Source organism: Trachypithecus francoisi, unplaced genomic scaffold (assembly GCF_009764315.1).
Source record: "Trachypithecus francoisi isolate TF-2019V2 unplaced genomic scaffold, Tfra_2.0 Lachesis_group15, whole genome shotgun sequence".
Lineage (NCBI taxonomy): Eukaryota > Metazoa > Chordata > Mammalia > Primates > Cercopithecidae > Trachypithecus > Trachypithecus francoisi.
In genome coordinates this window covers 53,739,409-53,755,501 of record NW_022681460.1, presented here as the reverse complement: position 1 = coordinate 53,755,501, position 16,093 = coordinate 53,739,409, and the positions used below count along the sequence as shown (strand labels likewise).

Below are 16,093 nucleotides of genomic sequence, written 5' to 3'. Positions count from 1 at the left end.
TTGCTCTGGCCAGAATTTCTAACACTATATTGAATAGGAGTGGTGAGAGGGGGCATCCTTGTCTTGTGCCGATTTTCAAAAAGAATGCTTCCAGCTTTTGTCCATTTAGTATGATATTGGCTGTGGGTTTGTTATAAATAGCTCTTATTATTTTGAAATATGTTCCATCAGTACCTAATTGAGAATTTTGAGCATGAATGGGTGTTGAATTTTATCGCAGGTCTTTTCTGCATCTACTGAGATAATCATGTGGTTTTTGTCATTGGTTCTGTTTATGTGATGGATTACGTTTATTGATTTGCATATGTTAAACCAGTCTTGCACCCCAGGGATGAAGCTGACTTGGTGGTGGCAGAGTAAACAAATTCAAAAGCTAGCAGAAGACAAGAAATAACTAAGATCAGAGTAGAACTGAAGGAGATAGAGACATGAAAAACCCTTCAAAAAATCAGTGAATCCAGGAGTTGTTTTTTTTTTTTTTGAAAAGACTAACAAAATAGATAGACCACTAGCCAGACTAATAAAGAAAAAAGAGAAAAGAATCAAATAGACACACAATAAAAAATGTTAAAGGGGAAATCATCACTGATCCCACAGAAATACAAACTATCATCAGGGAATACTTAAAACATCTCTATGCAAATAAATTAGAAAATCCAGAAGAAATGGATAAATCCCTGGACACATACACCCTCCCAAGACTAAACCAGGAAGAAGTCGAATCTCTAAATAAATCAATAACAAGTTCTGAAATTGAGGCAGTAATTAATAGCCTACCAACCAAAGAAAGCCCAGTACCAGACAGATTCACAGCCAAATTCTACCAGAGGTACAAAGAAGAGCTGGTACCATTCCTTCTGAAACTATTCCAAACATTAGAAAAAGAGGGACTCCTCCCTAACTCATTTTATGAGGCCAGCATCATCTTGATACCAAAACCTGGCAGAGACACAACAAAAAAAGAAAATTTCAGGCCAATATCCCTGATGAACATTGAGGCGAAAATCCTCAATAAAATACTGGCAAACCAAACCCAGCAGCAGAGCATGGTGAGTTTTTATAGAACAGCTGGCATATAGGAAGTACCCTATAAAAATTTGCCATTTTCATTATTACCCTGATCAAGCCTTCACTTAGAAACAAAGAAAAACAATTAATTCCACAACAGTGAGACTGAAATGGTACTAAGGCACTATTGTTGGCATCAAAATTACACTGCTGTTTTCAGTTGCCATGAATTTAATTAGATAAGTACTGTAGCAACAAAAAGGGGTCACTACTGGGCACAGCTGAATACATCAAATGAAATAATTAGATAAGAATTAAGAACTGTTAAATTTTAGGATGAAAATAAATTTTGCTTATATATATGAGAAAAATACATATCTGAAATTTTTCTCAAAAGCATTTAAAATCAACTAGGGAAACAAAATCTTCTTGAAATGCTTATATCAAATCTGACATTTTGTGGGATGGAGAGGAAATGTTTGAGCAACCTTCGTTCATCTCTGTATGAAGAATCTGCTGTATGCATTCTCTGTCCATAGAGGATTAGTGTTAGTGGGTTGTTAGTCTACCTCTTTACAGCCACAGACCCCTAACAAGTAAAGGAAAACTTTACATACACAAGCGATTTTGCATATCATTTTTCTTCTTTTTTCTTTTTTTTATAAAGAGACAGGGTCTCACTCTGTCACCCAGGCTGGAATGCAGTGGTGCAATCATAGCTCACTGCATCCTGGAACTTCTGGACTCAAGTGATCCTCCCACTTCAGCCTCCAAGTAGCTGGGACTACAGGTGTGCATCATGCCCAACTAATTGAAAAACAATTTTTTTGTAGAGACTGGGTCTCCTATGCTGCCCAGGCTGCTCTCAGACTCCTGGTCTTGTGCAAGCCTCCCGTCTCAGTTTCCCAAGTCACTGGGATTATAGGCATGAGCCACCACATCCAGCTGCATATCATTTCAAAGGATTCCAAGATCCCCCTAACAGCCATGCATGGCCCACAGATTAAAAACCTCTGATGTACAGTTATACTTGATCCTAGGTTGGCCTCCTGTTGATACAGTAGCAGCAATGAAAGCACACGGATTGCTGCAAACTATCTTTCAACCAGTGCCTCAAACTTTCACAACTGGGAAGAAGTTCACAACACAGGGTAAAAGAGAAATGAAATCACAAAAAGCATTTCACTTTATTATCTTCTTCATATGGTGGTAGAATAAAGAATGAGTATCCCCTAGGTATCATTCTATACACACATGTATTCTTTGGCTCTTTAATCGCAATTAATAAGGTCTTCTACCAAGTGACCTGAATAAACATCTTCTTTAATCCTGTGAATAAGGCCAGGCGTGGTGGCTCAAGCCTGTAATCCCAGCACTTTGGGAGGTCGAGACGGGCGGCTCACGAGGTCAGGAGATCGAGACCATCCTGGCTAACACGGTGAAACCCCGTCTCTACTAAAAAATACAAAAAACTAGCCGGGCAAGGTGGCGGGCGCCTCTAGTCCCAGCTACTCGGGAGGCTGAGGCAGGAGAATGGCGTAAACCTGGGAGGCAGAGCTTGCAGTAAGCTGAGATCCGGCCACTGCACTCCAGCCTGGGCTACAGAGCGAGACTTCGTCTCCAAAAAAAAAAAAAAAAAAAAAAAAAAAATCCTATGAATAAAACTAGTGCTATAAACAACAAAATACTTTCCTATTCCATGAAACAGCAACTTAATCTCCAAACTATTTCTGTAGCTAACTTCTAGTCATTGTCAGGATTTTTACTGCAGTGGAACAATAAAGAAGTACAATTTTAAAATCCACTGACTGATCTTTAAATATTTGAAAAAATAAAAGTACATGTGAGATACCTGGCAAAGAATACATTATAATCACATGTATATGATAGTATTTTTTGAGTGTGCACAATTAATAGAGAATTATTTCAAGCATTGTAGACCTGAATCTCCATTTAATGACAGCTTTTCAACCACACTATACGAACTCTGTAAAACATGAACTTATTTTATCTTATTTTATTATTGAGGCAGGGTCGTGCTCTGACTAAATCCACTAATTTAAAACTAGGTTTCTAATCCAGTAACACTTTATAATTTAATACTTTAGCAATAATTTATTTCCATACTAACAATATCTTATTTTCTATACATTTACTGGAGAAGTGTCCATGAGCATTTTCACTAAAGTTTTCATATTTTAAATTTTCACTTATGTATCTACTATAGCTAACTGTTTAATATTAGACTGAGGTGAGAGATTATCCACCTTATATTATTCTGAGTTGATATGGAGAGAGACGTGAATATGAAACTTCTGAATTAATATGAACAAATGTCTAGAAAATGATTATTTAACATCTGAATGATTTGTTTTATAAAGTCAATCCCTAGTGGGATGCAATTACAAAGAGCAACACAGGAAGAAATGAAGCTGACTGCCTCACTGTTTCACTCTTCTCCCCCAGCTGCCAGTTTGGGGACATATTCCTCCATACTCTTGATTTAAAACACACACACACACACACACACACACACACACACACACACCCTTTGAGCCCATGCATGTAGTTATACTGTCCTCTCCTGGGAACTGTCTCTTCCCCACCCAAAGCTTTGCCTCCATCCTGGGTGATATGGTTTGGCTGTGTCCCCACCCAAATCTCATCTTGAATTGTAGCTCCCATAATTCCCACGTGTTGTGGGAGGGGCCTGGTGGGAGATAACTGAATTACAGGGGTGGTCTCCCCCATACTGTTCTTATGGTAGTGAGTAAGTCTCACGAGAGCTGATAATTTTATAAAGGGTTTCTCTTTTTGCTTGGTTTTCATTCTTTCTTGTCTGCCACCATGTAACATGTGTCTTTTGCTTTCCGATATGATTGTGAGGCCTCCCCGGCCACAGGGAACTGTGAATCCATTAAACTTCTTTTTCTTTATAAATTACCCAGGCTCAGGTATGTCTTTACCAGCAGCATGAAAACAGACTAATACACTGGGTGACTTTCAGTATCTCCACCTCGTTTTCCACTTTAAATCCCCATTCCCACTCTCACATCTTAGACCAATTCATTATCACAGGCTGCTCTTTCTTCAACATTTCTTATTCGTGACCTCTTTTATTTCCACATTGCTTGCTTTAAATATCCCACCTCATGAGGACCGCAATCCACTGACATCTCCACTTTCTCCAGCAGCCCTGTTCTTTTAGCCCTGTCCTTATTTGGCTCAGATTCCATGGTTCACTTCAATCACAGGATTGTCAAAATCCAAAATGCCTTTCATCCTGTCTTTTTATGTCACACCTGTCTGATGAAACTAAATAAACCCAATTATTATTTTACCTGTGCTTATACTCATTCACAAGCCTGCTGGAAGAAGGCAGGCAATAGTAAAATGATTCTATTTAAGAAATCATGATCACCAACCTGAAATTGGCTCTTGGTACTTCCTGCAGGTTTTTAGTCAACTTACCCTCTCATGTACACAAGACTTAAACCTTCTCCACTCCCTTCAAACCTCCACTCTCAGCATGATCATTCCTCCTACCTTAAGGAGAAATTAAAGCCATCAGAATGGAATGTGCATGCTCACAAATACACACATGCCCGAACCCTTACTATTCTCTGTCTCTCCATTAAAGTAATTCCAGTCAGGCACCATGGTTCATGACTGTAATCCCAGCACTTTTGGGAGACTGAGGTGGGAGGATTACTTAAGGCCAGGAGTTCAAGTTTGCAGTGAGCTACGATCTTGCCACTGCACTCTAGCCTAGGTGACAGAGCACGACCCTGTCTCAAAAATAAAATAATAATTCTACCATGTATGCTTCAGATTTCATCATTTCCTACTTTCTTAAGTACATGAAATCACTGATCATTCCTTTTCTCTCCTGTGTCAGACAACTCTCCCTTTCAAATGTATCCTCCCCATAGGCTTTTAAACATATCGGTATGATCTCTTTTAAAAAATAAAAATGCCATCTTTTACTGGGTACTCCTATTGGGGGAAAAGTACAACACTTACTGCTCCCACTTTCTCACTGTTATCCCACACTCGGTCTGCTTCAATCAGTGCCCTCCATGATGCTAACACTAATGGACAATTTTTCCATCCTCATCTTACTTGAGCCCTTAGCATTTGATGCTGCTGATCATTTACTTCCTTGATTATGAAACACGCTTTCTCTTGGTATTCCTAACACAGCATTTCCTGGTTTTCTTCCTACTCCTCTGGCTGTTTTTTTCTCTGACTCCTTTAGAGATTCAGCCACTCTAACTGGGCGTTAAGAGCTGGAAATCCCCCAAGATGAGGTTTGAGGTTTTCCTTCTTTATACTCTCCACATGGGCATCTCATCCATGCCCATGCCTTCAAATGTCACTTGTAAACAGAGTTACAAAAATCACATCTGGGCCCAGACCTCTCCTCTGAGCTCCTGAACCATGCCCTGAACTGTTACCTCCGTTTAGAGGACTCAAGCATACCTCAAACCTCACTCAGTATATCCAAGCTACACCCACGATCTTCCCGCAACAAACCCAGTCAGTGTTTTGTATTTTAGTGAATGGCATCACCATTCACCCACCTGAGTAAGCCAGAAACCTGGGAATTGAGCCTGACATCCCCCATCCCCTCATTTCAAATCCAGCCCATCACCAAGTCTACTGACTGTCCACTTCTCTAGATCTCCACCACACCACCCTGGTTTAATCACCTCTTTTCTGGACAATTATAACAGCCTCCTAGCTGGTCTTCCAGCTTTGTACTGATCCATTTGTTTTCTATGTTGAGGTCACAGTAATCTTTTCAAAACATAAATCTGACAAGGATCCTCTCAACCATGCAAGATTCTTAATGACTTTCCATTACTCTCAGGAAGAAGGCCAGGCTCATTAATGCAGCCTACAATACCCTGCATGGTCTGGCCATAACCATCTCTTTAGCCTCATCTCACAACAAGCATCTTGTCCTCATCCTCTGGGCCCCAACCACAGAGAACCCCCTTTTCTTCCTCCAACCCACCACACTTCCTCCTGTCCTAGGGACGCTGTACATGCTGTGCTCTGAGTTGAAGACCATTCTCTTTCCCATTGACCTGGTTAATGCCTCTTCCTTCAGGCTGATGCTAACTCTTCCTGTCCTCAGGAAAGACTTCTCTCCATTATAAGCTCTTATTGCACCATTTGCCTTGTACTGGTGCCTCTGCATTACCTCACCATCTCCTACAACAGGCTGTTAGCTCAAGGTAGGAGCTGTATCTGGAACTGCCTTGGCACATAGGAAACTCTCAAAAATACTTGGTAAATGACTGACTATAAGGTGTGAGAAAGGGACCCAGTTTCAGTTTTCTGCATATGGCTAGCCAGTTTTCCCAGCACCATTTATTAAGTAGGGAATCCTTTTCCCATTGCTTGTTTTTGTCAGGTTTGTCAAAGATCAGATGGTTGCAGATGTGTGGTGTTATTGCTGAGGCCTCTGTTCTGTTCCATTGGTCTATACCTCTGTTTTGGTACCAGTAACATGCTGTTTTGGTTACTGTAGCCTTGTAGTATAGTTTGAAGTCAGGTAGCGTGACGTCTCCAGCTTTGTTCTTTTTGCTTAGGATTGTCTTGGCTACATGGACTCTTTTTTGGTTCCATATGAAATTTAAAGTAGTTTTTTCTAATTCTGTGAAGAAAGTCAATGGTAGCTTGATGGGGATGGCATTGAATCTATAAATTACTTCCTTACACCTTACACAAAAATTAAGTCAAGATGAATTAAAGATTTAAACGTAAGACCTAATACCATAAAAACCCTAGAAGAAAACCTAGGCAATACCATTCAGGACATAGGCATGGGCAAAGACTTCATGACTAAAACACCAAAAGCAATGGCAACAAAAGCCAAAATTGACAAATGGGATCTAATTAAACTAAACAGTTTCTGCACAGTAAAAGACACTATCATCAGAGTGAACAGGCAATGTACAGAATGGGAGAACACTGTAGAATCTCTCCATCTCACAAAGGTCTAATATCCAGAATCTACAAGGAACTTAAATTTACAAGAAAAAAACAACCCCATCAAAAAGTAGGCAAAGGATATGAACAGACACTTCTCAAAAGAAGATATTTATATGTGGCCAACAAACATACGAAAAAAGGCTCATCATCACTGGTCATTAGAGAAATGCAAATTAAAACCACAATGAGATACCATCTCATGCCAGTTAGAATGGCGATCATTTAAAAGTCAGGAAACAAGATGCTAGAGAGGATGTGGAAAAATAGGAACGCTTTTACACTGTTGGTGGGAGTGTAAATTAGTTCAACCATTGTGGAAGACAGTGTGGCAATTCCTCAAGGATCAAGAACCAGAAATACCATTTGACCAGAAATCCCATTACTGGGTATATACCCAAAGGATTATAAATCATTCCACTATAAAGACACATGCACATGTATGTTTATTGCAGCACCATTTACAATAGCAAAAACTTGGAATCAACCCAAATGCTCATCAATGATAGACTGGAAAAAGAAAATGTGGCACATATAAACCATGGAATACTATGCAGCCATATAAAAGGATGAGTTCATGTCCTTTGCAGGGACATGGATGAAGCTGGAAACCATCATTCTCAGTAAACTAACACAGGAACAGGAAATCAAAAACTGCATGTTCTCACTCATAAGTGGGAACTGAACAATGAGAACACATGGACACAGGGAGGGGAACATCACACACTGGGGCCTGTCAGGGGTTGGGGGTATAGGGGAAGGATAGCATTAGGAGAAATATCTAATGTAGATGAAGGGTTAATGGGTGCAGCAAACCACCACAGCACATGTATACCTGTGTAACAAACCTGCACGTTCTGCACATGTATCCGAGAACTTAAAAAGTATAATAAAAAATAAATAAAAATTAATGACTCACTAAATGGACACAGGGTCACAGGCCTCCTTGGATTTTTAGTAAATTCATTTACATTTATTAACCAACCTCTCAGAATAACCTCAGACAGTACTAGATGGTTGGGCACCACCACAAGCACATGACGTAACAACGCCCTTGCTTTTCATACTCTCAGGGTCTTCTTGGCTTCTGACTGAGAGTCTTTCAATTCACTTGGCTGCAACAGATGCAGATAAAACCTACTGTGTGGTCTCCCTGCCTCCTGTTCTCAGCCTTTGACCTGTATGCCCATTCATACAGATAGATACGCTGACTAGTCCATGTACTCTGCCAAGAAAGCAGGGAACTATGAGGCTAATACCACCTTGTCTGGGCTTCTCACAAGCCCACCTGATCCCTGAGAAACAACACTACTCTAGTTTATGAATCTAGCCTTTTGATCCTATTACTATAAATTAATTTGCCCAGGGGAGCTTATGGATTTTCAAGGTCGCTGACAGTAAAGGTGAGGCTGTGATAGTTTGATTTTCATGCTTCTTTCTCCAGGTTGTCCTGGGAACTAAGGCAGAAGTTTCACCTACATCTAATTCACACAAGGAAATCAGGACACAATGATTTCCTGATACACTGAATCACTCTACTCCCTTACAGATATACTACTGATTTTTTTCAGCCATGCAGAGAAGAAGCCACATGGAATCTGAGGCCAAAGAAAAGTGACTCAGCTCAGACACAGTGAGCTGTCCCAGCATAATAATCTGCACATCTCTCCACTAGGGAGAGGGGAAGCACGGCTTGTTAAACCCCTCTGTATTGAGGAAGAGGCTTCCCAAAGTGTCTGAATCTCATAACCAAACAGATGAGCACATCATACCTTCACTAAATTCAAGATGATGATGGGAGAGCCAAACCTCTGAAACATCTGGTCAAAGTGAAGGGCAGCCACATGTGCAAATGGATCTGCCTGATCCACTAAGAAGGAAAAAAGATGAAAAAGCACCTGAATTAAAATTGCAAAGCAAAAATAAAAGAAGCATAGGGTTGTTTTTTTAAAGAAATGCAATTCAACTAATCTTCCCAGATCCTTCTTAAGGTGCTCACTAGACACTTATTGATCATGTATTTATTTATTTGTTTGTTTGTTTGTTTGTTTTTGAGACAGAGTCTTGCTCTGTCGCCCAGGCTGGAGTGCAGTGGCGCGATCTCAGCTCACTGCAAGCTCCGCCTCCCGGGTTCACGACATTCTCCTGCCTCAGCCTCCCGAGTAGCTGGGACTACAGGCGCCCGCCACCTCGCCCGGCTAGTTTTTCATATTTTTTAGTAGAGACGGGGTTTCACCATGTTAGCCAGGATGGTTTCGATCTCCTGACCTCGTGATCCACCCGTCTCGGCCTCCCAAAGTGCTGGGATTAGAGGCTTGAGCCACCGCACCCGGCCTGATCATGTATTTATTACATTTGAATGATTCTTACATTTGTGGAGCAAAATAAAAATAATTTACTAATAGTCAAAATTAAATATAAATTTATTACATAAGAAAAACAGAAATTCTTCTTCTAAATTAACTACCTTCCAGGACTAAAACCTCGTGAAAACCTAAGCATTTATGAAGTTTCTGTGACAATAGTTCACTATCTCTAAATGTAAGCACAGGAGTTATTATTAAAAACATGGCTCCACACACATGTAATAGGTGGTTTAGGCATCATAGTTGAAATGTCCTGAGACCAGTATAAGGGCACAGATCCTCTAACTTGTACGTAAGAAGAATAACTTCCTGCAGTGAAAGACATCACAGAAGCATCGCAAAGTATTTGTTCAGTCTCCACTTCATTTGCAACATCACCCTGAAAAGAAAGGTGCATTGAAAAATACATTATGTTCTTAGAAATGTTTAATGAAATAACTTTCAATGAAGTTATAATTCCTATTCTTTGAAAGTTTTGAGAGGTAAACATTGATCAATATTCAATATGCACATTAGAAAAGCAAAACCATTAAAATATAATAAAGAAGGCAATTAAAAGTAGCAGAGAATAGACTAGAAAAAAACCAGATTAATCTCTAATAATATAAATCAGATACGAAACAGCTGGTTTAAATAAATGGGAGAGAGGGAAAGAAACGACAATTACATGAAATTACACAGGAGGTAAGGAAGACTAGAAGAATATCAAAATTCAATTCTGATGACCAAAATGAAATAGAAGGACAAAAGACTGAGATTCAAATAATGCCTGATGGACAAAAGGAAAAAATAGGGTTTTGAGGTACTTATAGAAGTATATAAGGACATAATAAAGAATAATTTCAGAGGCAGTAATAACATGTCTGATTATCTTTGAATATTCAAAAGTAAATAATATAGTTGCAAAATTCTGATATTTTAAAGCATCAGCTGTAACAATTTTCATTGTTGATATAATTTTAAGAACAATATTGCTATTTTAAGTCAGGATCAAAATCCAATGCCTCACTCAATCTGTCTACTGAATCACACATCCACTCAAGACTCAAGTTGTCTATTGCAAACAGAGACGGAGCACTCAAAGGAGAGAACACGGCTGATGGAAGGACGGCTGCATTTTTGCTGTTGTTATTTTCTAGCGGTGAACAGAAAAAGGAGTCTGAGCAAAAAAGACAAAAAGGGCAAAGGTTTCCCGTACCTTGCTCCACTTCATCTTCTTACCAAGAATTGACTTCCCGTGATGAGTGCTGCCTTCTATTTGGGTGGAGGTGCTTTGCTATTTTTGTCTCTACATTAAACATGTACCACATTTCATATATTATAGAAATGGCTCACCCTCCACAACATTAGACATTTTATAATTCCTCAAAGCACTGCATAACTCTAAGATGGCTGACTTTTCAGAACATCTGTTTATTAGTCATACTTCTCACATGTTTCAGATGCACTGGAATATTAATTATTGTCAGCCCCCCACATCCATGGGTTCCCTCCACAGTCAACCAATCTCAGATAGAAAATGTAGTTAGGCCTACAATGGTTGCATCTGAACTGAACACGTGCAGACCTTTTTTACTGTCATTATTCCCTTAAAGATACAGTATTAGAACTATTTGCATAGCATTTATATCATATTAGATATTAGAAGTAATCTAGAGATGACTTAAAGTATACAGATGAGTGTACATAGGTTATATGCAAACACTAGGCCATATTATATAAGAGACTTCAGCATTTGTGGATTTTGGATGGGAAGGGGGTTCCTAGAAACAATCCCTTGTTGATACTAAAGGGCAACTGTATTCTCTAGATAACATTCCAAACTAAGAAATTCCATATTTTAAAATTTCACTGTGCTTCTACATCAGCAAAGCTGATACAAAAGGTTCAAGTTCAGTGAAGATACTGTTTGTCATCTTACCTCACAGTTTGCACCTCTTTTAAGAAAACGGGTGCCAGCAAATTTACTGGATCTTCTAGCTATTAGAGTGACATACACTGGTCGTCCATAGATCAACAGCTCTTAGAAAGCAAGTTAAGGTTGTTTAGCATTCATGACTGTCACATAAGACCAATAGAGTCATTATACCTTATATACACATTTAGATACAGCTAGTCCAATGGCTTAAAGAACACCAAAAGCTCCACCCAAGAATGGAACAGCGCTGGGTCTAATGGTTTCTTCAGAATTGCCGTGCGGCTACAAAGGGAAGGCAACATCCAACCTAACTAAGGAGTGCTTTCCATAAATTTCAGAGGAAATGGTACGCAGGTGTATGGTTACTGGTCAAGGGAAGCCCTATGGCTAAGTAAAGGATGTAAACAAGTACAGCTAATCCTTCTGATATGGTTTGGCTCTGTGTCCCCAGCCAAATCTCATTTTGAATTGTAATCCCCATGTGTCAGGGAAGAGTCTGGTGGAAGGTGATTGTATCATGGAGGCAGACTTCCCCCTTGCTGTTTTCATGATAGTGAGTTCTCACAAGATCTGGTTGTTTGCAAGTGTGTGGCACTTCCCCCTTCACTCGCTCTCTCCCCTGCTCTGCCATTGTGAAGATGTGCGTGCTTCCCCTTCACTTTCCACCATGATTGTAAGTTTCTTGAGGCCTCCCAGTCAGGCTTCCTATTAAGCCTACACTCAATTAAACCTCTTTTCTTCATAAATTACCCAGTCTCAGGTAGTTCTTCGTAGCTGTGTGAGAACATACTAATACACCTCCCTTAGTCTTCCAAGAGCATACACCTCTCAAAGAGAACATGTGCCATCTAATAGGTTGTTTAAATTATGAGTAATATGTAACACTGAGGATATAACTGAGTATAAGACTCTAAAAGCAGTCAAAATTTGTCACCTACCTGCAAATCCTGAACACTGAATAATTTATTGTGAACTGCTTAACCAATATACAGCTTATTAGTTATGTTACCTTACTTAACTTTCTGAGCCAAGTCTCATCTTCTATAAAATGGAGTAACAATAAAGTAACCAAAGGTGGTCAGGAGGACTAGGTGAAGTAATGTGTGTACAACTAGTGCCTGGTCTCTAGTATTCAGAAGCTACTCTTATCAAAAGCTACTCTCTTTATCTCATATAGACTTCCAGAATTCATTAAATGCTTGATAACCAGGAGGCTAGATTCATTGTTTAAACTTACGAGCTTCAAAATGATAATCTATGATGGCACTCACTATTTTAAAAAACAAACATTTATTATGTTTAATATGCACCAGGCCCCAAGTTAGCTCTTGGAAACACAAAACAGCTTTGAACTATCTTTTAGGAACTACCTTTAGAAATTGTAGCACATTCTTCTACTCGGGAGGCTGAGGCAGGAGAATGGAGCAAACCCGGGAGGTGGAGCTTGCAGTGAGCTGAGATCCGGCCACTGCACTCCAGCCTGGGCGACAGAGTGAGACTCCGTCTCAAAAAAAAAAAAAAAGAAATTGTAGCACATTCTTTTTGGTATCCTTGGTGGTGAAAAACCTGTGTTCTTCCCAGGCAGAATTTACTTTTGGAAAGAGACAAAAGTAATTCAGGATCAAATCTCATTATGCAATAATGATCAACCAGATAATACCACTCACTGGTTGAAAATGATTATAAAGTAATGAGCCTGATTTTCAAGTGTAGCACATAAATCTCACTGATCTTTGTTTCAAAATCCCTCTGTGTTTTTATCTAGCCTTTCGTCCCCCTCACAGAAGGCAGCCCTGCTGCTCTTCAAGGGTAACCTCGCCAGCTGTGCCCTTGGTACCACTCCTCTCAAATGCTCCTGGTGCAAGAAAGCATAATAATGGTCAGTCGCATTTACCCACTTAATAGTCTCAAAGCAACCACTCCTTTAAAGGTTTTTTTTGTACATTATTATTATTATTTTAATATAGATCTGTAACTTCAGTTCCAAGTACCACAGGGGGCCAGGGCTGGCCTGAATGGGGCCTCACAGTGCGCTGGACAAAGTGACCGATTTTTCCCCATAAATAAGACAAAGAAACCCTGGGGATCTGGAGAAGGATCTGAGGCCATTAAACTGCAAATTCCAACTGAAAACAAAGAAGAAAAAGTTTCTTTTTTGGTTCTTTTAAATGTCTAAAGAGAATAAAATTAAGAAAAATACAAATCCATTACAAACACTTCTTATCTGTGGGGGAAAAAGGTACAAACGCCTTTTCTTTAAAAGCCTAACATAGTAGAAAACATGCTGAATGCAAAAATGCCCTATGTGATCTCAAAAAGTGATAGAAAAAATCGAATCACCACTTCTAGATGGTACGTGCTACCTTCTTAAACCCCATAATTGCACTTTATTAAAAGGCTTCAATGTAGCTACAAATTAATGAGACATGAAGCTACTGAAGGAAATAAAAGTTTTTATAAAATTGAACTCATCAGCTTAACCCAAAGCTGAACCTACTTCTCTTTAATCTATTTTGCCCCCTTGCCTGGACTACTGCCATCTTTTCCTAACTCATGGTCCTTGTTCTAGTTTCATTTTACTTATTCCAGCTTGAAAATGGTTGTCAACTCAAGCCTCCTAAATACTGCTTTGCAAATGTCATTCTCCTGCACAAAACCTTTCAAAAGTTCTAGCACCAAACCCAAAGTCCTTAGCTTGATCACCAAGGAAATCTGGTGACTGGCAATCTGACTCCCACATACCAATCTCCTTCTCACTATATCCTACCTCCTGGGAGTTTTATTCACAAGCCATGAGAACACTCCTATGTGTTTTTCCACCTCTACACACACAGTGTTTCCCAGGCTGTGATGTCTCTCTCTGCTCGGACTGCTGATCTCTCTCGTTGCTAAGGCACTGACTTTTGTTTAGGGCCCAGGCCAAGTTCAACTATTCCCGTGGGCCTGTCCCATCCTCTCCAACTGTCAGTAATTCTCCTCCTTCTCCCAGATAAACACGACACTTACTACCTATATCGCATTGCATTTTCTTCCTTGTTATTTATTCATCTTTCTGGGTATATAATAGGCCTGTTCAAATAGTCTGCATTCTTATTTGTATTTCTACTACATAGTATTACGGGCAGGTTTTCCTGTTGGGGTGCAGAGTGGTATTATAATCATGTAATTCATATGTAGCTGTCTACAAATTGATACATCATAAGTTTAGTAATATGTATCTTACTTTTTTATCAAAAAGGATACTTGACTGCCCACAGAACCCATGAATAATATACAAAAGCCAGTCACGATGCACAGTATTTTTAATTATATCCAGAAGTTCACCATTCCATACATATTTCATATAAGGCTCACTACAGATGCCAAATACCCCTGAAAAATATAAGTCTGTATCAGTCCATAAATACATAAAATATTTTGTATCAATTTAAAAAAAGGTTGGTATCAGAATATGGGAATTGGCTGACATTCAACTCATTTTAAAGTTAACTTCTGTTTTTAACTTCAAAGTAACATGCTTGGTTAACAGCATTGCCATTTTCAATGGCTATCATTCCTATCATGTCCAGAACATTGTGTTGATTCTGTAAAAAATCAAAGAAATCTCTTTTCTGACTTGTGAGAGTTCTTAACTTCAGAGAAAAGAAAATGACAAGGAAATTGAGGACATGTTACAAATATATAAAGATGAGGTGGTGGGAAGTAGCGGTTGAGCACATGCCTATGGAGTCAAAGTTCCTGGATCCAAATCCTGGCTCTGCCTCTCATCAGCAGAGTGACAGGCACGATCAAGAGTGTTACTTACCCAGCTCGGCGTCTCTGCTTCCTCACCTGTACCACGTGGTTGTTGTAAGGATGAAATGAATTAATAATGGATATAAGGGGTCTAGAATAAGCCTGGTGTATTACAAACGCTTCCAATACGTGGCGTTTATTATTATGTCAGGCCTTTTCTCTATGAATAAATTAATTTCATCAAACATAATTTTAGCATATCCAGATAAATGTATTAAAACAGCAATGAGTTTTACAAAACTTACATGAAGTGAAAAATTAAAACTATGTTTATAAGATAATAGCTTAAAAGACTGTAACGGTTCTGAATAGCAGTTAATAAAGACCATTTTTTTCCTCAAAACATGATTTGTTAAGAGTATTTGTTTATACACTATACTACACTTAGGTTTGATTCATAAAAACTAACCTTTCTCTGCCCTTTCAATGCATTACACAAGAGAATTAATAATAAAGACATCGATAGGAGTCCTGTTTTGTCACTTACTCTGTGACTTTAGGCAAGTTACTTAATGTCTTTGAATTTCAACTTTCTAAACTAGAAAATGATGTTAATACTACTCACCTCAAAGATATTGTTCAGGTTAAATAATATATGCGAAGTATCTGACATGCAGTAAAGATTATTTCAAAAATTTACTGTTTTCCTTTTCAACCTACTTCCATACCTTCCACCCTCACTCCCTGTTTCTTATCAGTTTACCCCTGTGTGATAAGAGAATAATCTCACCTTCGACAAAGATGTATGCATGCTAATCACCAGAAACTGTGAATATGAACTGTTATATTACATGGCAAGAAGAAATTAAAGCTGAAGATGAAGTTAAGGCTCCTAATCAGGACCTTGAGATGGGGAAATTATTCTGCATTTTCTAAGTGGGTCCAACGTAATCACAGGGTCCTTGTAAGTCAAAGAGGAAAACAGGAATGTGAGTGTCAGGTAATGTAATGTAGCCTTAAAGATGGAAGGGAGCCATGAGCCAGGGGATGAACACAGCCCCCAGAA

The 16,093-nt window shown here is 39.1% G+C and overlaps 1 protein-coding gene across 2 annotated transcripts in view; it reads right to left on the bottom strand.

Moving 5' to 3' along the window:
• The window catches only part of FIG4 (FIG4 phosphoinositide 5-phosphatase), a 135,531-nt gene that overhangs the window by 73,121 nt on the left and 46,317 nt on the right, over positions 1–16,093 (bottom strand). For both annotated transcript variants that reach the window (XM_033234864.1, XM_033234863.1), the window contains exons 7-10: positions 14,536–14,664; positions 11,296–11,396; positions 9,591–9,753; positions 8,781–8,878 (exon numbers count right to left, since the gene is read on the bottom strand). In XM_033234864.1, the coding sequence (XP_033090755.1) occupies positions 8,781–8,878; positions 9,591–9,753; positions 11,296–11,396; positions 14,536–14,664 (491 nt within the window). The remainder of the gene's footprint in view (positions 1–8,780; positions 8,879–9,590; positions 9,754–11,295; positions 11,397–14,535; positions 14,665–16,093) is intronic.